Below are 23756 nucleotides of genomic sequence, written 5' to 3' on the forward strand. Positions count from 1 at the left end.
ATGTACATTGGGTGGAAGGGGGAATGCAGATTTGAGCCCAGGCACAGACCGTGTCCTGCCAGACCCATCACCCCCAGCAATGCCCCCACAGCTGCCATGGCCCAAGCAAGAGTTGGTGTGGGAGCAAATTACAGCCAAGGAGCCCAAAGAGGCTGAGCCGTGGCTGTTAAACAGCCACCCAAGACCACAGGGAGTAGGTCTCCATTTCCCAGTAATAACAGGGTCTCGCGATGGCCAGTGGTCCCCCAGCCATGCCAGTGGGGCTCCCCCAGCATGGGAGTTGGGAGCTAGGAGAGCCCCAGTGCTCAGCAAGAAGCCCTGGCTTGCACCCACTGCTGAAAGCTGGGCAGCCTTTCCCTCCCGCAGCCATCACACACCCTTCAGCAAGGTGCAGTTTAGCAATTCTTGCATGGGCTCTGCTAACACCGCATCCGATTACGGGGCCAGGCTCCCAGGTAGGTTTTACTTGCTTAGGCTGACACATTAACAACCCAGTTTACTCTGAGCAGTACTGTGACCGCTTCTCCTTCTGGCTACAGAAAGTTGTGCTGGGTTATGTCTTAGCCCTGTAAAACATAGCATGGACTTGCAGGCTTCTACGTCTGCCAAGACAAGCCACCTCTGCAATAAAGACAAGCTTTGATTTGCAAGCGGTTGGGTCATTTAAGGTTTCATGGTCCTGCCAGCAGCAAGCTCACCTGCAGCCTGGCGAGACCCAGCCACGCAACAGCCCAGTGGTCTGCACAGTCCCCAGGGCCCGAAGTCACAGATCCCTTCAAATCACCCACCCAACACTTTAATGGACACAGACACATCAGGTAGGTAGCATTTATTGAGGAAAGTTCAGTACTAGCCCAAGAAAGGGACTGATCTCTCAGCACTAAAATTAACATGACTATAATCAAAGATTAGATTTTGTTACCTGCAACCTGCTACCTCGTTAGTACCTCATTCATGGCTCACAAACTCAGCAGGAAGGCCTGATATCCCTGAAAAGTTACAATTCATTTGCAGTGGTAAAACCTTTGCGTGATGCTGTCCCCTTACTTCTCACCTGCGCTCCCCTCCACACTAGAAGCAAGCTGTGCCCCACCACAGCAGCCCCACCTTGGGAGCCACAGAAGGACAGGGCTCTCTGCGGTGCCAGCCAGAAACAGGGCAGCTTCCTTGCAAACACACTGCAGCTTGCTCTGCAGCGGTCCTTCTGCCCCATGGGGAGCTGCTGGGGGGGATGACGCAGCAGATAATGGTCCCAGCTGGCTTCCAGACTAGCTTCTTCAAAAAAGCCCCAGGCTCTGAGCTTTGGGCCCACAGATTGCTATTTGCAAAGAGCATGGAGAGAATGACCTGAATGTGCAGATGCTTCCCATAGAGGTGGGCTGGCCATGCTTTGTTCCACAGGCTGTTACAGTCCCTGAGCATCCCCGAGGGAAGGTGCAACTGGAAGGGAGAGTATTCATATAGGGCTATCCGACGCCCAGGGATTGCCGCATGGGAAGAGCTGCAGCAAGCACAGCCCCAGGGCAGTGCTGGGGCGGGAAGGTGGAGCGCCAGCATCTCCGTCCTCGCTTCACCCATGCAGCTGGTGACGCTCTCCCCCAGCAAATCCGCGTGGACAAACCCCGCGGCCCCGCAGGCGGCTCTGCCCAATACATGCAGAGACACTCAAGCTCTTCTCCGCATGGGGTCTGCCAGAGAAGAGCCAACTGTGTGAACCATTGTCTCTAACCAAACAGCAGTGTTTTGATTCAAACTATTCCCTATTGGTTCTCCATGTGTAGTTACCTGTTAATATTCTAATGGTGTATCCCTCAGTGCCACTCACCCTTACAATCGTTTGATTTTCTAGCTGTTATTACAAAGCAGCGCCTGCGTAAGGTGACTGTAAACATGCAACAGCCGTACATCAGCCTCCTGCGGCCTCATGCTTCGCATCTCAGGCAGGCGGTGTAACGGGAGAGAGGGCCAGGCACTGCAGCAGCTCAGGGGTTGTGGTCAGTGGGGTCACACTTCAGCATGACCTTGACCCCCTCGCCCCTCTTGGTGGTCTCAAACGCCTCAAGAGCCTTTTCCAGGGGGAAGCGGTGCGTAACCAAAGGCTTGACGTTGACCCGCTTGGATGCGAGCAGAGCAATTGCCACAGGCCACCTGCAAGGGAAACAGAGAGCAGGAGATGAGAGCAGTCACCAGTTTGGAGCCCCAAGGAAAGAGCAAGGAGGAGCCTGGTTTCATTACAGTAATTTCGTTAGCCCAGGCAACCAAGGGGAGTTTTGCCTGCAATCTTCTGGAGGCGGAGCCTCAAGCATCAGGCAGAGGAGATGGGACAAGCCAACTGCTTTGGGCTGTCGAGCACCAGGAAGGCAGGCACTGCTATACACAGACAGTGAGACAGTAGGCTGTGCTTCACCTGCAGGAGGCCAAGTAAGTGAAAAATCACAAGAAACAACTGTACTTCTGAAGCACCGAATGAAAAACAAAGCTGCTATGCGCCGCTCTCCTCTCGTCCAGCCTCCTTGCTTGCAGACTGATCACTGTGGAGTTCAAACTCACCGACTTGGTGCAGGGAGAAGAAAGGAAAAGCCTCAGTCAGCTTCCAACCTCTTTTCTGGCAGAGACCTGCTCAATTTGACTGCCTTGCCACTCCATTTGAATGGGCCAAATTGGAGTGATGGGGACACACAGGGATGCAAGCAGCTAATCTAATTCTTACTTAAAGACATTTCTTATTTTAAGAAGCAGCATGACTACATCTCATAAATCCTTCCTGGAAAACAACCTCTACAGACTAAGCAAAGATTCTTGCTCCACTAGCAAGAAACTACAGCTCTGAACAGAGCAGAAACCAGGCTGCAAACATGCAATGCTGGGTCTAAAGCCCTGCCCAAGGAGTACAAGATCAAATAGAGGAAGCTGAGCTTCTCCTGCGTTCAGGGTGCCAGCTTTCAGTACACTCAAAGACCTGCCTGTCCACGAGCCATGCAGTTCACTTCTCTGTAGAGAGCACACGTGCCTTCAGACTGGCTCCAGATGTATCTTCAGCTCCAGCAAAATGATGAAAACTAAACAAGGCTCTTGCTCATCCCAGCATTCGCTGATCTCCAACAAGACTGACAATGTGATTTCCTTCCATGAAGAGCAAGGAGAGCAGAGCTGGGCATGGCTTGGCATAGAATGTGGCACCTGGGATTTTGACTCTTTGCCCAGAATAAAGACTCCCCATATCCTTTGCCTCAAAATGGACAATGTAACAGTTAGGAAGGTGGATGCCAGGAGGCAGCCAGCTTTTCAAAAAGCAGTGTGTAGGGTCGGGGCTGGGCCAAGCTGCTGCTTAGAGATCTCCCAGCACAAGGGGCTGAAGCAGCTAAAAGCTGTGTGTTCCCCCCTGCCGTGCCATGAGCCAGCACACTTTTAGACAAGCCAGTCTCTTCCGAAACAGCCCCAGCACCTGGCCTTCCCTTTCTATAGGGCATAACAGCTGAAGGCACAAATGTTAATTATGATTTTTTTTCCCCATTTTGACCTGCTTGCTTGCAGCAGAGTAAGGGTTTATTTGGTCTCTTCCTTTCTTTGCACCAAATGCTGCATGAAATGGGACAGTGGGACAACCCAGCTGGGCTGCTTTGTTGTGGTCAAGTTTGCAGTGCAGGGCTCATCCAGGAACCAAGGCATAAAATGCAGGACACATCAGTCAGACTGCCTGCACTGCAGCATTGGCATTTCAGAGTGACATAAGGTTTAACCAACTGTAAGGAAAACCAGCCTTTTCCACATCCTCTCTCCTTGTGGAAAGCAGGAATTTCTTAAGGACAGACTTGGAGACACATCAGCCCACCCTGCACAAGACTCACGTGTTGCAGTAGCGGAATATCCCCCGGATATCCACCTCCCGCACGGCGGCATTCACGATGGGCACAGTGACCATCTCAGGCCCCAGCCCCACCAGCACCAAGGTCCCACCAGAACGAGTGGCCTGGAGAACAAACACACAAATATGTTATATTTTGCCAAACACAGTCACCAGAGCCTGGGCAGCAGTCTTGTGGCTGTAATGAACTGCCCAGGGCACCGCAGAGAAGCCAGGGGAGAGGCAGGATACTGTCAGGAGCCCGTAAGCGTGAAACATGCAATAAACAAGGCTTAAAAAGCAATCTTTCAAAAATCTCTGAAGGATTTTGGGATCTAAATCTCATTCTGAAAAATGACTGGCACTTAGGAGTATGAAAAGTACTTTTGGATTTCAATGGGAGAGATTTGAAACTAAGAGCCTGATGCTCCACTGGAATTTTTCTTTCTACAGCTTGTCCCATTTGTCTCCTGTCCTTTCATTGTGAAACTCTCCACTACCTTCTCCACATCATTCCGTTAGGCAGTTCGGGGTAGCAAAACATCCCCTCCTTAACTGCTTTCTTCACCTGCTGGAATTATTATTCTTAATTATTCTCCTTATTTGGACATAACTGCAACTTACTGGAAGATGCTGTCCTACAGCTACTGCTGCGTAGCCATGCTTCGGTTTTGGAGTCTTACTGTAGTCTCTTTGGTAAGTGGTAAAGCACCTGAGCATCAAATCAGACAATTATCCCCATGCTGCCTGCAAAGATGTTAACTCTTTAATTGTCTCTCTCAGTTTGTTGTCTAATGAGCACCTTCTCTCCCCCACACCAAGCCTGCTGAAATCAAGCACCATGGGAGAGAAATAACTGTCATTCTCTGTGGCATCCCAGAAGAAGAAAAGCCAATGCCACCACTGCTCTGCCTTGGGAATAAGTGGTACTCACATAAATGCCAGCCTGGATGCAGGCTTGCACTCCTGTACACTCCACAGTTATCTCAGGCATGCAGCCAAGCAGACTTTCCACTTTGGAAGCCACTTCCTGCGGGGTCTCGTTCTTCACCTGAATGGTGAAATCTGCCCCCACCTCCTTGGCTTTTTGCAGGCGAGAGGCAGATAAATCTGAGGAAAGACAAAACAAGTCAAGAACTGGAGCATTATGTGAAGCAGGAGGGGAGAAAGAACCCGAGCCTGCTATCTGCTTCCTACCCCCATCTGATGTCTCAACAGAGCCACTTTGGTGACCAGCTGTCAACTCTCTCAGGAGCGAAGACAGCATTCATTATGAGGTAGGACAAGGTGGGAAACTACAGCGCACTAGTACCTTCTCAAGAATGCACATAGACCACCCAGACCAAAAGGCTTCCCACCCTTGATGCAAGTAGGCCACCCTAATGCAACCACCTTGATGCCAGCAGCACCTAACCAGGAGAGGAAAGGGTCTACATTCCCTCCTGCAACTTCACGCAGCCTTCGGTGAGGAGGCAGGGAGGACACCTGCTCACTTTTCTGGGCAAGCAGAGAAGGATGAGAGATGAGGACAACTTAAACACACAGGAGATGCCAAAGGCTTTCCAGCTGCAGAAGAAGGTGTGCTTCAAAGAGGCTAAAGCATAAACTCACAGATGAAATCCACGCCATGCAAAGCAATGTCTGAGTGAAGGAACAGCTGCCACCACTAGACTCGAGGGGTATCTTCTAAAACAATCAGTTCGTAAATCTCTCAATTTCTCTTTTGTAACATCTAGAACACCAAGAGTGTGCCAAGACAAACTAGAAGGCTAAGCTTAACTCCAAAGGGCATGCACATCAATGCTGCAAGCAGGAACCACAGCAGGAACAGCCTGCTGGCATGTTGCTGTCCTGACACTGCAGAGGAGAGGAACCTCAGTGCAGGCAAAGGCAAAAGGCAGCAGGAGGGCAGGACAGACAAGGCAGTGCTGAGCTACACTCGCCCTGTATGAACAGTGCGGTTGTGTCTTACCAAAACTGCCACTGTCCAAGACTGCACTGCCCAGTGTCTCTCTGGCAATGACTCTTTCATGAAGTAGCTTCACTAATTCATGCGGGACCTTAATCCACTAGCGAAAACAGACTGTAAAAAACCACGTTATACACACACTCAGCAAGGTAACCTAGGGAAGATCCTACAACAAGGCAAAAAACCACAATTCACTTTTGCATTTTCCTTCCCTGGCTCTCAAGATTATTTGCTATTGCTCACACCCTCAAGGATACCTCTCAAAGAGCACTAGGCAGAGGCAAAGTTGCTCTGACCTTGCTCCCTGATGGCCTAGAATCACCTGGCTATGGACAACACAGCACTGAGAAGCCTTTCTGACAGAACACGTGTTTTGGGTTTGTGTGGTGGGGTTTTGGTAGCAGGGGAGGGGGCTGCAGCGGTGGCTCTTGTGAGAAGCTGCTAGAAGGTTCCCCGGCTCCAAGTCGGACCTGCCTCTGGCCAAGGCCGAGCCCATCAGCGACGGTGGTAGCGCCTCTGGGATAACATATTTAAGAACAGAAACCTGCAGCAAGGGAGGAGATTGGAATGTGAGAGAAACCCCCATGCAGACAGCAAGGCCAGTGGAGAAGGAGGGGAGGAGGTGTGCCGGAGGTGGGGATGCCTCTGCAGCCCGTGGTGAGGCGGCAGGCTGTCCCCCCCCAGCCCACGGAGGGAAGCAGAGGAGCAGATGCCCACCTGCAGCCCTTGGAGGACCCCATGCTGGAGCAGGGAGATGCCTCCAAAGATGGCCATGACTCCATGGGAAAGCCCACGCTGGAGCAGGCTGGGACTGAAGACTGGCCCACGGACAGAACCAACGCCAGGGAAGTTCATGAAGAACTGCAGCCCACAGGAAGGACTCACGCTGGAGAAGTTCGTGGAGAACTGTCTCCCATGGGAGGAACCCCACACTGGAGCAGGGGAAGAGTGAGGAGTCCTCCCCCTGAGAAGGAAGGAGCAGCAGAGACAACGTGTGATGAACTGACCCCAATCCCCATGCCCCATCCCCCTGTGCCACTGGAGGGAGGAGGGAGAGAAAATCAGGAGTGGAGGAGAGCTGGGAAGGAGGGAGGGATGGGGGGAAGGTGTTTTGAGATTTGGTTTTACTTCTCATTATCCTTGTTTTGATTTGAGTGGTAGTAAACTAAATTGATTTTGTCTTTTCCCCAAGTTGAGTCTGGTTTTTGCCTGTGACCATAATTAGTGAGTGATCCCTCCCTGTCCTTGCCTCAACCCACGAGCCTTTCTTTATATTTTCTCCTCCCCATCCCACCGGGGGGGAGGAGCGAGTGAGCAGCTTCATGGTGCTTTGCTGCCGGGTGGGCTTAAACCACAACAAGATGTCAGGTTCAGAGGATTGTTAACATGACCAGTTCACTTCTAACGGTACTGGATGAGAGTGGATCATGAGGTCTCTGAGGGCTTCCTCAATGAACCATCAGCAGATGCTTTCAGCTGAGCAAAGTGCAGAATGCATTAGTTGTCAACAGTAAGTGTGTCCCTGCTGTTACAGACCTCTCCCATCCTTTTACCCTCCTTGTAACAGCATGGAGGCTGCTGAGTATCTCTCAAGCAGTTTCTGTCACAGATGAATGAGCAGGCAAGCCCATAAAAAAAACAGGGAGTGGATCTGGTAACATGGTGAACCTCAGATACCCCATTAACACAGAGCAACAAAGCTGGTGATGATAAAAGTCTGTGAGGGCATGGCTGTACTCTGGTACTCTGTCCAGAGGGATCTTGATGGCACTGTAAATATCTTTTGAAGATCCATAAAATGGTTGCCCTGGCAGGTAGCCACACTGTTTGTCTCTTCTCTTCCACATCCCCTGGAAGGAAGCCACCCATCCCTCTCCAGGCACCACCGGTGACAAAGACATCTCTGGAGATAAGGAAGTGGACAGCAGAGAAGAAGAGTGGCATTTCCCAGGCAGAAACAACCTCTTTGCCTTGCACTGAAGCAGTGGTCTACAGGGGCCTGCATGCTGGCACCGGAAAAGATGTCCTGATCAAAGGTGGAAACCGAGCTGTAACGGCCAAGATTTCCTAGACCCAAAATTGAGGGGTGAGCAATGCCGCCTGCCAGAAGTCCTAGGCTTGAAGACTCAGAAAATGATGCCTTTGCCAGGGGCCCACTCCTCTCCAGGACGCACAGCGCGCACACCCACCACAAAGAGGAAAATACCCACCTCATCAGGGTACAGTCTTCAGAAAAGTCAGAGATGTGGTTGGGGGAAAATAGCAAGGGAAAAGAGAAGGAGGACAAGGCCACTGCTCTGACATGAGTTGTTCTGACTCAGCCCCAGCGCTGGGAGGAAGCCAGGCCAGAGGACCTACCCTGCCCATCACACAGCAAATGTGACGTTACTTACTGCCAGGGCAGGCGATGGCCATGCCCCCACCGGCAGCAGGAGGGCTCAGGATGCTGGATACGGGCACACCCACTGAGATGAGCACCCAGGAGACCTGTGGAGGGAGTTTCAAGAAGGGATAACAAAGGGTAATAAAATGCAGATGAAGGAGGAAAAGCCAAGGTAATAAAATGCAGACGAAGGAGGAAAAGCCAAGGCTGAAAAGTAAGGGCAGCATCACCCTGGAAGCCTCGATGTGGGCGCTCGTTCCTGTGGCTGCAGGAGGCATTAGTCACATCTGTCCCTCCCAAGCTCTGAGCATTGGGCCTCAGGCTGCGTGTACGGTCATGCTTGAGCTTCTGCTAGCTGAGCTGCACTCAGAGACCTCCCATACAGCAAGAGCACGGGCATGGGCACTTCTGAGGCACTCAGAGCGCTAAGAAACACTTCTGCCTGGCATGGCTGGTGTCTCCCAAATCTCAGCATATGGCAAGGAGACCATGGGGGCTCAACAGTCCTCCCAGCAATGGACCAAACTCCCCATGAAGTTTGGTCTCAAAACACCAGCTTGCAGCAGACACAGCTGGATTCAGCCATTTATAGTATCTGTCCAGTCACTAATATATTTTATACTGTCTCATTGGCAGAAATACATCCAGAGACAGTGTTCTGGAGCAACAGGCCATGCCAGCCAGTGCATTTCAAAGTGGCCACAAAAGTCACTCTCAGGCAGCAAAAAAACCCCACACCTTTCCTACAGTGGCCCTCTAGTTTGCTGACCTGCTCGGGAAGGAAGTCCTCACATCAGAGGAATACAGGATGCAGCAGCAATACTGTCAGACCTGGTCAGGGCTGTGATAACATCTTGGTACACCTGGCCTAAGCGAATCACCACTAAGCACTTACTGAAGCTGACAGATCTGCAGGTTATCAAATGAGAAGTTTACTGTATTGTTCAGAGCTCCAGACACTTCTGAGTCTTGAGATGGACCAAGTCGTTTGGATTTTAAACCTTACTGTGGCTGAACCCCACAAAACTCTTGGGAAGCTGGTCAATTATACAATTAAAGGGTTGCATCTTGCCTCTAGTCAGAAATTTGTTTTCACTTCCCAGACACTGGAGCTAATTAAAGTTTTGGCTGCCAGACTAAGAGTAGTCCGTTCCTGTATCTCTGCTCCCACAGAAGTTATCAAATTATACTTAAGCTTCTCATGATGGTTTATGAGCCAGCTTAACAGGCAAATATTCTTGAAGCTCTCACACTTTCTATGTTGATCTTCTTTCACAAAGGAGCTGAACTCTGTCCAGTTACTCATCTTCCCTGACCTTGACTTCCAGGGTTTCTGGAAGCACCACCACCCAGGACTTCAGATTTAGACAGCACAAGGGGAATAGTCTCCCTTAAGCAGGAATTACTAAGTGTACTTTTAGTGACAGACAGAGTAAGACTAGACAGCCCAACACCACTGTACAAATACCCAAACTGTTACTTCACTTGTTGGGGAATAAGGCTGCTCTTTTACATGCCTCTAAGGAGAAAAGTGGCTTTTCAGAGCAACAGCAATGTCCACAGCAAGGCAGAAGGACAGGAGAAGGTTGCCCATAAATATCAAGCAGCAGAATGGAGAAAGCCATAGACCTTAGGGAAGAGTAGTTGAGGAGCCATGAAACAAGCTGATTTTCCACACCCAACTACAGTCCATTAAATACATCAACCCCCTGCCCCTCCACAAGGGAGAACACCAGTCTGCCAGGAATAAGGCACTTCAGGGAAAAGAGCAAAGGTTATCAGAAGCGCTAATACCTTTTATCAGGCAAGCTGCCGTATCTGGGAGGAAAGGCATGCTTTAGTGCACACAAGCCTTTGGAAGGGTAGGGCTAAGCATTAGTCTTTAGCTACAGTGCCAGCTGCTCTCCAGGAGTCCCAGAGAAGGGACCCGACTCCTCAGCAGAGACGTAACTTTCCAAAATTTGTTGACTCCAGGTGTGCCAAAGACATGCACCACAGAAGCTGTAGGAGGTGGGTTCTCCCCAGGTCAAGAAAAAGCTCTTCTAGATATTTCTAGATTTGTGTGCAGCTTGTCAAAACAAAACCAAACATTTAAAGCCTTAAGTGTTGGCAGACAAAGCTCTTCACAGACAAGCTCATCATAAAAAAACTCGGGGCAATGCATTCAATGAATCTGGTATCAAAGTACAAGAGGGCCTTTGTGGGCAGACAGTCACCTCAGAGTTGTTGGCTCATAAAGCCGACACAAAAACAAAGGCAGAAAAATCCCCAGCGGCAACGAGCCAAACTAAACCTATTGCTCAGCTCATGTCACATACAAATATTTGACTAGGGACAGCACCTCCATGGGTGTCTCTGAGCATCTCAGCCAGACACCTCTCAGGTGGGAGATGTCTACAAGTCAGGATCATTACCCAGGCCAGGCATAAAGATAAGAAGGGGCTAATTCCATGTAGCTGAGCTTGCTGACCCTACAAACCAGGTACTAAGAACTTCCTGTGGCCACCTGGAGCCCTATGGCACATGCTATACAGACCTGCTTGCCAAAGGTCCCCATGAGCAGTCTACAGGCAGAGGCAACAGCAGCTCCCAGTGTTACAGGGAAAAATACACCCAGGCAGGACTGGGGATGGGGGGGCAGGCTGAATCAGCTGCCTCAGCCCCACCAACCACTGCCAGCTCACCAAGCCCTTCCCCACCCAAGGACTGGGTCACCCACCAGCCCCTGCACCAGCTCAGCTCAGCAGCAATCCTTATACATGATTCAAGAGGCAGAGCTGCTTTTCCTGCTATAGCAACCACAATCCTCAAACGACAATGCTTTGCAAAATCTGCGGCCTGGACTGATCATGTCCACCAAGCACACGCCTGCAGGGTGGGGCCAGCAGAGCAAAAAATGCCCTGGACTTGGCAGCAAGAGGATTTAGGGAGGAGAAGGCAATAATCTGCCTTACATTTTGACATGAGCTACTACCGAAGGATGCTTCTGCAAAGGCAAGAGGGTGGGACCTGAATTTTGTCTCTCAACCCAAAGATGGAAACACAGTAATCGAGAGGTCAAAAATACACCTCGCCCGAACTGTGGGAGGTGGAGTAACAGCCTTCTGAAAGGCCCACGTTGGGGTGTTAGCCCAAAAACGCTGCAGCAACCTGTGATCGTTGTCTAGTCATACCTGTAACTGCTCCTCCCGGCCATCACCACTCAGAAGGATCAAAGAGTAGCAGCAGAAGCTGGAAGCACCACTTTCAGGCCCTGCTCAAACCCCAGGTGGAAATTTCAAACAGTAAAGATCTTCAGGTTACTCCAGCTCTCCCTTCCTCTGGGCAAGCTACACAGAGAAGAGGCTCAACCTTTGAGGAGAGGTGGAGGGAGCTGGGCTGGGTTAGCATGACAAAGAGAAGGGAGGATCGAACGGCTGTCTGCAACAACCAGAAGGGCAGCTGCAAAGATGATGAAGACTCATTTCAGTTGTTGCAGACAAGGGGAAATACCCACAAATGAGAGTTTGTGAGTGGACCCCAGAAAAAGCTTCTTCATTAAGAGGCGGTGCAATCCTGTCGTAGATACCCAGAAAGGTGGGATCTCCATTGTCAGAGATTTTCCAGATGCAGGTAGACAAAAACATGGCTGCAAGCGGCAGCTGGACTAGGAACCTCCAGGACACAGTTATGCAAGGAAGGCCCATTTCTGAAATGCAGGGACCCTGAAAAGGCCATTTCAGTCATTGTGGGTAATCAGTGGAAAATGAACCCAGCAACAGAAAGAAGGGCAGCAAAGGAGGACTGGAAAGGCACAATGTGGCTGCACACAGAAAAGACTGTGCAAACCCTGTGTCCAGGCCATCACCTAGCACTACAAGAGAGAGGGAAAAAACCTGCTCAGAGCAAACTTCCAAGAATAGCTCCAAACAGGGTATAAAATATGCTGTGTTGCCTGGTCTGTGTGCCTAGGTGAAGACTAGAAGCAGATATAATCAAGGTCTAAAAGCACTACACAGAAGATGAAACTTGATCGTCAAGGCTTGATCTATGAGCCAAAGGCAAAACACAAAGCTGAGGTCATAAGAGCTCAAAACAGAAAAAGAAAACAATCAGTGACCAGAGGCACCAGGGGGAAGCGGAGCTTCTGTAACTCAGAGCTTTGTCATACAGATGCATTGCCTCTTCCCAAAAGACCTGCTCGAAGTCTGAAAAAGGTCTCTAGGCTTGGTCCAAGGACCACTCATTAGCCTCTGGTTTATTCTCCTTGAAGCACTGTAGTCACTCCACCCACACAACTTGTCTGGGCTAGGAAGCAGAAGTTACTACCCTGGTCCGCCAACCTAGCAGAGAAGCACCAGTTGCAACTGCATCTTCTTATAGATCCCAACTAGTGCAGAGATCAAAGTCTTGTCCTGGGGAATGAGGTATTTATTAGGATTCCCTCCAGACAGGTGCACGCTACTACTCCATTCATGAACAGACTTTCCACTGTGCTTGGGCTGCCTTCCCCAGCAGTTACCTTGATGGAATAATTTGGACCTAGTCAAAGAGTTGTATTGTGGGAAATAGGCACATTCTTAAAGGTAAGAAGGACTTACCTGTAATTACCACAGCCGCTGCACCCATCATCTTAGCAACAAGCACGTTAACAAGGCCAATCGGTCCTGGGTACAAAGGGGAGAAAGAGAACATACGCAACTGCCAGACAGCACCAGCCACAGGCTCTGAACATGCCCAGAGCTCAGCATGTTCCTAGGCTAAAGGAGGCTCTGACTGTGTTTCCAGGTGGGCAGCTCTGGGATCACAGCATCACCACAATCCCAGGGTAGTGAGACCAGCTGATTAGAGAGCAGCTATTGCTACATGAGGGGCTCTGCAAGGAAAATGCCACCCACTTCTCTGCTCCCTTGAGCTGGGAGGCTCAGCATGCCCAGACACTGCACTTTGCATTTGGGCTGCTCAAAATGCAGCACTGTAGTGCAGCATGGGCAAGGACAGCCTCAAGGTCCCCCTCGGCATCCCTGTAACTCTGCCACAACCCACGCTTACAACAGAGCCTAGAAGCACAGTGTGCACCTTGTCCATCCCACTCCACGCCACGGCAGGCAGAGAACCGAAGGACTGAATACATTCACCATACCAGAGCCAGACACAAAGACTTTGCTTCCCAGAGTGACACCCGCTCTTTTGCAGGCATGGATTCCCACTGAAAGAGGCTCGATAAGGGCTCCTTCTTCAAAGGTGACATTATCCGGAAGCCTGCAAGAACCAGACACAAGCAACATCACCAAAGAGGTTTGTGACAGGGATGAGGAAAGCCATGACACTCGAAGATCAAACATGGGTCTAAATCACAGTGGCTAAATACACTCTCACCCCTGGTCTGAGAAATGCAGGGCTGGAACATGTTTCAAGAGGTTATATCGCCTCTTTCCCTCCGCTGAAGCAGCATCAAATGCACCTAAATCATCTACCAGTGAGGTTTGCCCACGCACCAAACACAGGGACCCACAAACTTCCCCACATCATCTCTCCAGTGAGTCAAGCCAAAACTCCTTTGCCACTCGCTCCCTTTGGAATAAACCCCACAGTTGCACATGCACCAGCCTGAAGGCTGCCCTATGGCTGGGACCCATCAGTGGGCTCCCAGACCCCTCATCTGGGTTGAATCATTCAGCTCCACGCTTTTAGAAAACATCTTGCTGCCAATGGTGATGCCACATAAAGCAAAGGCAGCCAGATCCAGGTCTCTCCATCACGCCCTGGACATCATCCCCTGTTGCACCAAGTGTTGCAACCAGTGGACTGGTCCCAGCATGCATCCTCCCAGCAGTCAGGGAAAATGTGTACAGTGGGTATCAAACACCTTTTGGACAGAAACAGCACCATAATGCAGCTAGCATAAGTGATGGAAAAAATCAGAGAGCTTCTGAACTGCTGACAGAAATAAATCTCAGCCCCACAATGCAGCCCTCCAGAAAGCCACCAGTGTGGGCTCTCACACAGTGGGTGCTGGGAGCTGTGTCTGCGAGGAAGGTCTTTCTGACAGCCCTGGGAAGCTCGAGGCCAGATCTCAGCCAGGCCAACACAAAGCCAAAGTAACAGAAATGACAGTTGTGGGAAGACAGCTGTAAGGTATCTATCTATATGTCCCTTATCTCCAGGAGGCATTAAAGGGCTGACTCCAAGAGTTCAGTTTTCTCACAGTTTGGCATCACATTTGCCACTACTGGGTCTGGGCACTGCCACGTCAATGGGGAGGGCAGCTTTGCAGCATGATCCCACCTCCATCAAATTACTCAGAGCATCCAATGCAGAGTCTGTCCGCCAACAGAAGGACGGACAATATCTGCCCAAATATGCGAGAACCCACTGAGCTGAGCCATCATCTTTTCTTAGCAAATCTGTGCTGGCAGAGCAACTTCATGCCAGGGAATCTGCTTTGCATCAGACGGCCATGGCATTGATGAACTGAAACCAGGAGCGCCAGATGCAGGCGTTGCATTTCGAAGCTTAAAAAAAAAAAAATTATCCAAAGCAAGATATACTCAAATTGGAGAAAAAAGCAAAAACCTAGAAGACAGCTACACACCAGCCACTTACTCCCAAGCAAAAACTTGTGATGTTGTCCGAAAATGTTATTTTAACAACACACAGGAAATCAGTGACAGCGGGTCTGGACAGTGAAAAGTTAGTCCCATCCAGATCAGCATCTCATCCTGACAGCAGCTGCTTGGGATCCACTTTGAAAGAAGCTTCCTGCCTGAGGACTCATGAGAAAAGCATTCAAGTGCCTCCTTCTGACTGATGTGATCCTCAACGCTTCCTCTGCAGACACCAAAGATCAATCCTAAGGACGTTCCTGCTCATGGAAGTACCAGCTTCATACAGACTGAGAAAGAAGAAGCCCCACAGATAGACCAGTCTCAGGGGGCTACTACCTTAGACTATTTTTAACACCTTGTGTAAATGCACTTATGTGGGTATGAAGTTGCAGAGGTTTATTTGGGTTTCTAGTGTATTTGCTAGAGTACTTAAGCACAGACTTGCTTTTAAGCAAATGTGTCAGTCCTGCCACAATTAAGAACATACTCAAGTTTGCAGAACTGGATATGAAAACAGATGTGTAATGCTGGCAGCTTAGTGGGGCCACTCAGCGCCACACGGAAAAGCAGTTTAGCAGGGACACCACTTTCTATTCCTGTTCTGCTCTAAGTAGGATGACTTTGTTTCAAATGACAGACCGAGGTGTCAGCAGTCAATGTGGCATTTCCTGAAAAGCAGCAGTAAAGTTAGCTCAGCTCAAAGAATCAAAGGCCTTCAGGCACCGTCCTAAGAAGGCAAGGATATAAAAAGGCAGCAGAAAAGAAACCAAGAACAGGGCGCAAATGGGAAAAGGAAAATAATTAAAGGGTAAAACAGTGGTGACATCCCAGGAAACATGTAAGGAATGTTTGTTTATGTCTGGCACCAGAGATAAACTACACCTGCCTGACAAACCATTTGCAAAGTGGCTGCCATCCAAGCCTTATACATGTTATTTATGGATCAGAAAGCGACAAAACCTGTTGTGTTCAAGTAAAGAGTGCTCACTGCAATACTCAAAAGGGCCAAGAGGCAATTGTTTCAGCTACCCTCCCCCCCAGGGAGTACATATTTCTCTGCAGAGGGAGCACCGACTAACTTGTAGCAGTAGCTGGCACTGTGCTTGTAGTAGCGGCACAAGTTCCCATTATCAGGAGGCGTTGCGCAGAAGAAGATGGTTGGAGACAGGTTATAGCGGCCAGTTCTACAGAACTCATCCATTTCTCTTGGGACGCCAGGCTCAATGGCCACTCGATCACCTGCCAGGGTGAAAGCAGACTGTGTTACTCGGGAAGAAGGTGGGCAAATAGGTATGAGTAGCACTGAATAACCACAGAAGACAGAATGAAACCCCAGCACAAGAGAAGCATGAGGGACATCTGCTAAATGAGAAAGATCACGCTGCACACACCAGGCAAGTTCCTAACGCTTCCTTCACGGCGGCCTCATCACCAAGATCTTCACAGTTACTTGAAAAGAGCCAGTGTTTCAGAGGCACAGACACAGAGCAGATGGAAGCTCAGTCACATACAAACCTCTCTCCAGCTGTCTTGCACTCAACCTTAGCAGACAAAAAGGCAGCCCTCACCCTAGGCAATCACACAGTGATGAGATTTTTTTTTCAGAATCTGTAGTAATCGGAAGAGGAAATAATTAGGACAAAGCAGGTGAGCTCCGCTGGCTTCCACACTGGAAAGGGTTGTTCCTTGGGAAGGAAGCTTATGGTGCAGAAGCACACCCAGGAGTCAGGCAGGATTTATCATGGAACAGAGCCATCTTGATGCTATGATGGAGTAGCCCAGATGCTGGAAGGACACATGCTGCTGGACAAAGAGTAATTATTTAATTGCAATCACGAGGCAGGACTGACTAAAGAAAAAAACTGTGTGACCGTAGTACAACTTGCAAGTACTTGCAAGGGACACAAAACAGCCCATTTTATTTTGCAGAGGAGGCCAATTAAAGCCAAGTCTCCCAGCGAAGCTCTCCACCAACAGGCTTTCAGTCAGACACAGTGACAAGCAGGAGGATGGGTTGAAGTAGAGAGCCATCCAGCCCACTACGCTGACTCTGATATGGCCAACGGGGGATGTCTGGGGGTGAGAGGAGCAGGACAAACACATACTGAATGTTCTCCCAGCCTCCCATTATATTCACCTGTGGGGCCTCCCAAGCTGCATGTGGCTTCTTTGTATTTAGTAACCTTCGACAATCTCTCCTCCACCTTCCACCATGTAAACTTTTAGCGTCCACGTCATCCTTTGCCAAGGAGGCCTGAAGGTCTGCTACAACTTAGGTGAATGCTGCACCTGGGTCCCATTGTCCCTTGCTCTTGTACTGGAGGAACCAGAGAACAGGCAACCTTTATGTGCCCTGTCCCTGCCCTCCATGAGCCTCCAGACCTGTGTCACGTGTCCTTCAATTGTCTCTCCAGCTCCTAGCTCAAGTTCCTAATTTAGTCATTCATCATAGAGATGCTGCTCCACATCTCGTCATCTCCTTGTCCTCCTCTGAAACTTTTTCACTTCTTTTATATCCCTTTGGAAAGAAGATGACCAGAACTGCATGCAGAGCTCCAGATGTGCAATGATGTCCTCCAATTGAGTGTCTGTCCCTTTCCTAACACTGATTTGCATTTTTCACCACTACTGAGCCAACATTCTCATGCACTGTGTCAGACCCAAAGGTCTCACTCTGCAGCAGTGATGGTCAGCCCATCATTTTAGATATGCAGCCAGTTTTGTTTCTTCTGTCGTGGACACCACTTTATGTTTATCTGCATTGAATACCACCTGCATCTTATAGCCCAGGCACCCTTAAGGTCTCTCTGTAACTCCTGCTGGTTCTCCCGTGTCCTCTCCACCCTGCTTGAGTTGCTACCATCAGCAAACTTTGGAAAATTCACTGCTCAGTCCATTTGCTAGGATATTCATGAGCACAGCGAACTGTAGAGGTCACACCACGGGGCCTGGTACAGTTGCTCCAGCGACCTCTCTCCACTGCAGGAGGCCATTTGCTCCTTCAAGAACACACACAGCGAAGAAACATTAACAGTAGGTTGTTGTCAAGAGCAACATACGTGGTTTCTGAAGTTTTATCTAGCTTCTTCAAAAGGCACCTTGTACCAGCATACACTCTGCTCTGCATTAAACTAAAGTCGGACCAGCCTAAGATATCCCAGGATAAAGCACACCTAAGAAATACCATAAACTACAGTGGCCAAGCTGGGTGATTAATAGCAGCACAGTGACAGTCTTTGAAAGAGAAGGTCACGCTGTGCAATTCACACCTCAGAACAGCACATAAATTTACCTAGCAAAAAAGCACAGCCCATTATCAACACATTCTCAGGGAACTGATTAGCAGGAAAACAAATAAAAAGACAGTTTTGATTCCAATTACCTGGTTTCAGATGAGTCACCCCCGATCCCACTTTGACGACAGTCCCAGAAGCTTCGTGCCCCAACACCATGGGGTCCTTCACAACAAAATCCCCGATTCGACCGTGCTGCCAGTAGTGAACGTCAGACCCACAGATCCCAACAGAATGCATCCGCAGGAGGACCTCTGACAGTAAACGAAGAAAGGTTACTTGTAGAAAAATTTACCTTCTCAGGCACTGGAAGAGCGACATGTGTGCTGTCCCTGTGTCCCACAACAAAGGCCAAGCCAGCACTGAAACATCCGAATTTACTAGCATTAAAGAAGCGTACCAGAACTGCATGTGCACACATTAGGATGGATGGCATATTCATGAGACACCCGCTGAAATACAAAACTATACAAGGATTTACAAATCAGGAAAGCTTAAAATATAGTAAGACCCCTCTCAACAAAAGCTAATACAATCTAAGAGGGGCGTAACTATTACTGGAACAAGGATTAAAGAGCAAGTCCATTTAATTTTTCCTTCTCCCTAAGCTACAATTTCAGCCCTGGAGAGTTAGTGAATCAAGTTTCTATCAGCCCATATGCCTAGCCTATTAATATTTAGTCCTGCAACAAGATCATCTGACATGTCCCAAGAGCTGTTTAATGTGAAATACATGAACTGATGAAACAGGAAGCAAAAAAAGTCACGAGTGTATCTGTGAGGGCTCCAGCTCTTCTTTTCAAGTGGAAATGCAGCATTATCTGTTTCAGCCACACATTCTTTTCTGGATTATTTTATACTTTCTCAGACATATTTTATCTCTTTATTATATCAAGGAGCGACAGAAGAGAATGAGAAAAAAAAGAGATTAGTAAGAGAAAGCAGACAGAAGCAGTCATCTCTAGACCTACCATCAGGACCCGGTTCCGGGATTGGACGGTTTTCCTATGGACAAAAAGAAAAAAAAAAGCATTCAGCTGCTTGTGTCAAGCATAGCCATGGGAATATCTCGTGGAAAGTCAGTCCAGGTTAGCTCAAGTAGATCTGTAAGCAGATCAGGTTTTTGGTTCTGTCTGCTCAATAAGACATTGCTGTGCAATGAGGAGGGATATAAATGTGCAGTCCACACTTCCTCCCTAAGCTCACCTCATTTTGCTTGTACAGTGGAGTAACATGGGCATCCATTACGAGTGAGCACACAGCCAGCTTGTAAATCCACTCTCCAAATTATTTTGCAGTAATTTCCCCTTCCCTGTCCAGACAAGAGCCACATACTAAACTTTCCTGCACTGGAACAGCTTCAAGTTTCAGCTGAATTCTTCTTCTCACTGGCTGACAAAAAAATTCATGTTCTGCAACCAGGAAGATTCTGAACCACCTATTTCTATAGAGTTATATTGCAGTGTTTATATTTTTATTGTAAATACTAGGAAATATTTTTACTACATAATGATAACTCTACGTATAAATTAATTGTAAACATTACTGTAAATCACGTTTAAAGTCACATCCTCTTGTAATTGGCACCTCTTTATGGGGTGAATGATTAAACCAGAATTATAAAAGTAGTCACTTGGCCCCAAGTTATTCTTCCACCCAAAAGGTCTGCAGGCCTTTTGCCTTCACTGAACTCCCTCAGGTGCCTCAAAAGACAAAGCAATAATTTTGCTGGGGTTTACATCAAGACAGTACAGTACCCACCCAGCACCCACCCCTAGGATCATGTCTCTAAGAAAAGCCCCACCAAAGTAGTTAGTGCTAAAAATGAACCCTTCATAATCCATTTGCTGCTCAAATTTTCAGGTATCTTAGACCCCTTTACCCACAGCCCAAAACTGGGCACAAGACCTTTGAGCAGACCTCCTATTCACACAGTTTCTCTTCAAAAATTCAGTGCATATACATTAGTGAGCCCACAGTTGGTTATTTCTCATTGCAACAGCATCTTCGGTTAGCAAGAAAATTGATCTCTGGATTTGAGAGATGAGCGATCGCTTTATAGCAGTCCTCCACGTATTAGCTTCACCAGTTAAAAGCTGCTACATAACAACAAACACAAGATTTTCTGCTGCCCTACTGCACAGAAAGCAGGGTATCCCTTCCTGCTTTTGGGGAGCACTGTTTTGCGTTTTAGCTAATTAAATACATTCTCAATCCCAGCACACTCGTCAACTCGTACTTTGTACTTCACCAATCTAAACATCACAAAAAAAGAAATTCTAGAAACACATTCTCAAAGCGCTACTCTGATAAAATACCTGCTGAATAATCAGTGCTGTAAGTGGGCAGGATGGCCCAAATTCTGTTGACTGGAGTGCAAATCAAAGTACAACTCAACCTACTGAAATTTTCAATGTTCAGAACTGTATCTGCATTGTTTCTCAGTGGGGTGTTTGGTTTGTCCCACTAAGGACCCAGCCCAGAGCATTATTTTTAGAAGTTGATCTAGATGTAACCTGTTATATAGAAAATGTCCAATAAGCATGGAATCTGGTAACACATCAAAAGTACAGACCGCCCCAGCTATCTCAAAGGGCCTGAACAGAACAGTCCATGGTGAGAGATAAAGCAAGCCAACTTCTAGCTGAAAATGTGTATGTGGCATTCCTCAGCCCAGAAAAAAATGTCTTTTCTTTCAATAACAGCTGTGCCAAAAAACAGACATCTTGGTGGAAAGTGAATCCTCCAGCCTGATCTGCAGAAAACAGGGAGTGACCAAACTGGAAGGCCCCAAAATATTTCAGGACGCATGTTCTGCTCGCTGTCCATTGTTCACTGAGAAGTTCTGAGGCAGCAACTGGTGTAACTGAGGATGTGAAAGAGATGCAGCAAATGCTTTCTGTGAAAGGAGACACATAAAGAAAGGATATGGTACATGCATCAAAAACAACAAGTCCTCAAAGGGCAGCAAATGGGAGCCTGTGGATCAAGAGGAGAGTCAACAAAAATGAAGCCAACACATTATCGCATAACACAGGTCAGCTGTTGAAGTCATGGTGACTCTCCCCATGTGAAACAGTCCACAAGAATCAAGAAAGGTGTGGGAATTACGGGAAAGATGATCTCACCTAAGTTTAGGTATCAACGCAGATAACAAGTTCAGAGTTCACTGCCTAGACTCCTTATGTGATCAGTGGGGCAATGCAATGAGTGCCATTCACACTGTGGCAAAGAAACTTTAGGGAAGCGCAGGAGGATCACACCCCGAGGGGCTGCCAGTAAGGCCAGGGGAGCACTGATGACCACCTCCGATGTCTCCAGCAGTAAGAATATCCCAAGGAAAACTCAGGCCTCTGGGTGTAAGTCAGTTTAGAGGCCAGCAACACAGACAGGATGGAGCCAGCATCCACCCTCACAACTCTCATACACCTTTATAAATCACAACATTTTGGAAACGCATTCTTGAAATACAGGGACCATCTGTCTCAATTCTCTCTCACTGTGGCAATGCCTTTTATTTCTAATAAGTCAGGCTGCATGTGCTTCTAGTGAAATTGCACTAATATCGAACGTGGCTGGGAGCCACACGGGAATTACCCACACGAACACTGCTTAGCCTTTGGCATGTGTCGCTTGAGCTGTGCAGGAATGGTAAAAAATCAACTGCTTCCTTGATAATCATCCGCCAAACACGCTGCTGCAGGTATCCAAAGTCTGCATGTTTGTAACAGCCCTCCTGCCAGAACTGTTTGTACAGAAAACTGCCTGTCAATGTTTGCCTACGTAAATCTTCCTTCCCCGATTTGGCACTTGCCAAACCGGCAAACACAAGCCTCCAGCAGCGCCGCAACGATTCAGCACCCAGCAACTTCCAAGCGCTCGCAGCCAGAGAAGCAGAATCGGTCTGAAGCACCAACCGAAAATAAAGGCCTCCCTCTCCAGGGGGTTACCCCACCACAAGCACAAGCGTGACCCGTGCGGCCACTCCCTTCGAACTCTCTTTCTTGCTTCCCACCTGGGCTCTCACAAGCCCCAAGCAGACGGGAGTCAGTACCGAAGAGCACCCGTTCCCCGTCCCCTCCACTCCCCTCCTTCCCCCGGCCCTCAGCCATGGGGTAGCCCCGAGCTTTGCCCCCCCCCCCCCCCCCCCCCCGCCCCGAGCACGGGGGCAGCCGCTGCCCTTCCCCGCTCCCAGCCCGGGGCCAGTTCAGCTCACTGACCCGGCACCGGTCGGAGAGAACCGGGGGTCCCCGGGGGCTCAGCCCGAGCGGCCTCCCGGCCCCGCGGGGAGCTGCCCGCCCGCGCTGCGGGCCGCGCTGCGGGGCCGCCCTCGCCGCCATCCGGCCCGGCCGCCCCGGACCCGCAGCGCCGCCGAGCACCGCCCCGCTCCCGGTCCCCTCCGCCCCGGGCCTCGCCGAACCACGGCAGCCCCGGGGCGGCCCGCTGGTCCCCCCCCCCCGCCCGGCCCGTACCAGGCGCAGGTCGCCGGCTCGGTGCACCACCACGGCCAGGTTCTGCCCCGGCGCCGCCATGGCTCGGCTCGGCTCGGCTCGGCTCGGCGCGGCGCCTGGGTCCAAGGGCCGGCGGCGGGGCCTCCCGCGGTGGGGCCGCCTCTCTGCCCCCCGGCCGCCCTCCGCGCCAGGCCCGGCGCCGCCCCCGCGGCACGGAGCGGGCAGGCCCGGCGCCAGGCCCCGGCTCAGGCCCAGGCCCCGGCCCGGCTGGGCCTGCCCCGCGGGGCACCCGGGGCCCAGCAGGCCGCAGCGTCAGGCCCCTTCAGCCCCACAGCCTCCCTCCCCGGCAGCCGCAGCGCCTGGGGAGCAGCTTCAGCTGGGGGCCCACTGGCCGCCCTTCCCTGCACCCTGACCCCGGCCGGACGCGGGCTTGGGCAGGGACGCAGCGGTCCCGGTGTTTCAGAGCGTAACTGGGTGCCACCTGGCCCTGTCCCCTCTCCCGTCGTGTCTGCCCGGATGCCTGCGGCTTCGGTGCGAAATGGAGCGGCTTGGTTCAAACCACCGCTGGTGTGAAGCCAGTGGCAACACGGCACCCTGCGCTTTGACTAAAATGCAACAAAGCGGGGGCCCGTGGGCTTGCCTGGACCCAACTGGACACAGAATGGTTGGAAGATGGAGAGCTCAGCTGTGAGAAAGGCTTATTGGGAAGAAAAAAAAAAAAAAAGATATTTCTGGGATTCTGGGTATCAGGATAAGAGGTTTTCCACCCAAACAGAGTTGGCAAAGATCTCAAGAAGATTATCCACTCCAGTGTCCCCTGAGAGCATTCTGAAGCTGAAAGCTTTGCGAGCTTGACTTCCTTGGAAAAACAGAAAATGTACAGGATATGTCATGCAAAGTTGCCAGAACCAGCTAAAAATAGCCTGCACTTCTAATATTATTGCTTCCTCTTGCTTGCATGAATGGGAGTATCTATAAATTTCCCTTCCTTCTGGCAAAAATGTTTCACCTTCCAGGCAGACGAGGGCTGATGCGTTTTTTTTTTTTTTCGCCCTAACAGTGTCATTCCCCGTAATGCGTATCTGAGTCGGTCAGCATCAAATTAGTGGCTGTGAGCCACCCCTGTGGTTACTCTGAGGGCAGGGAAGGAGCGTGTGTGTGAGGGAAGCTGGGACAAAACACCTTACTCAGTATTTACACAGCAAAGCAACTCCTGCCGCATCCACTGC

At 49.9% G+C, this 23756-nt stretch overlaps 1 protein-coding gene across 2 annotated transcripts; it reads right to left on the reverse strand.

Annotated features, from left to right (window-relative positions):
- Positions 1-814: 814 nt before the first annotated feature.
- Positions 815-22714, reverse strand: SORD (sorbitol dehydrogenase). 2 transcript variants are annotated; one of them, XM_030015039.2, is made up of 9 exons: positions 22549-22714; positions 19048-19081; positions 18166-18330; positions 15863-16022; positions 13319-13437; positions 12777-12842; positions 4779-4954; positions 3849-3970; positions 815-2148 (listed from the first exon to the last, which is right to left on the reverse strand). In XM_030015039.2, the coding sequence occupies exons 1-9, from the start codon at positions 22606-22608 to the stop codon at positions 1983-1985; spliced, it is 1068 nt and encodes a 355-aa protein (XP_029870899.1). In that variant the 5' UTR covers positions 22609-22714; the 3' UTR covers positions 815-1982. The 2 variants fall into 2 exon arrangements, with proteins under 2 accessions (XP_029870899.1, XP_029870900.1); XM_030015040.2 differs by lacking the exon at positions 22549-22714 and adding an exon at positions 19283-19361.
- Positions 22715-23756: the final 1042 nt, after the last annotated feature.

The sequence above is a fragment of the Aquila chrysaetos genome, chromosome 5 (genome assembly GCF_900496995.4).
Source record: "Aquila chrysaetos chrysaetos chromosome 5, bAquChr1.4, whole genome shotgun sequence".
NCBI lineage: Eukaryota > Metazoa > Chordata > Aves > Accipitriformes > Accipitridae > Aquila > Aquila chrysaetos.

What these genes read in the sequence shown, in the direction of transcription:
- SORD (XM_030015039.2), bottom strand. Translation starts at nt 22,608, where the DNA reads ATGGCGGCGCCGGGGCAGAACCTGGCCGTGGTGGTGCACCGAGCCGGC. An exon ending in GAGCCGGCGACCTGCGCCTG is followed by an intron (nt 19,082 to 22,548) that starts GTACGGGCCGGG and finishes TTTTGTCCATAG; the next exon opens with GAAAACCGTCCAATCCCGGA. An exon ending in CCCGGAACCGGGTCCTGATG is followed by an intron (nt 18,331 to 19,047) that starts GTAGGTCTAGAG and finishes GTTTACTGTCAG; the next exon opens with AGGTCCTCCTGCGGATGCAT.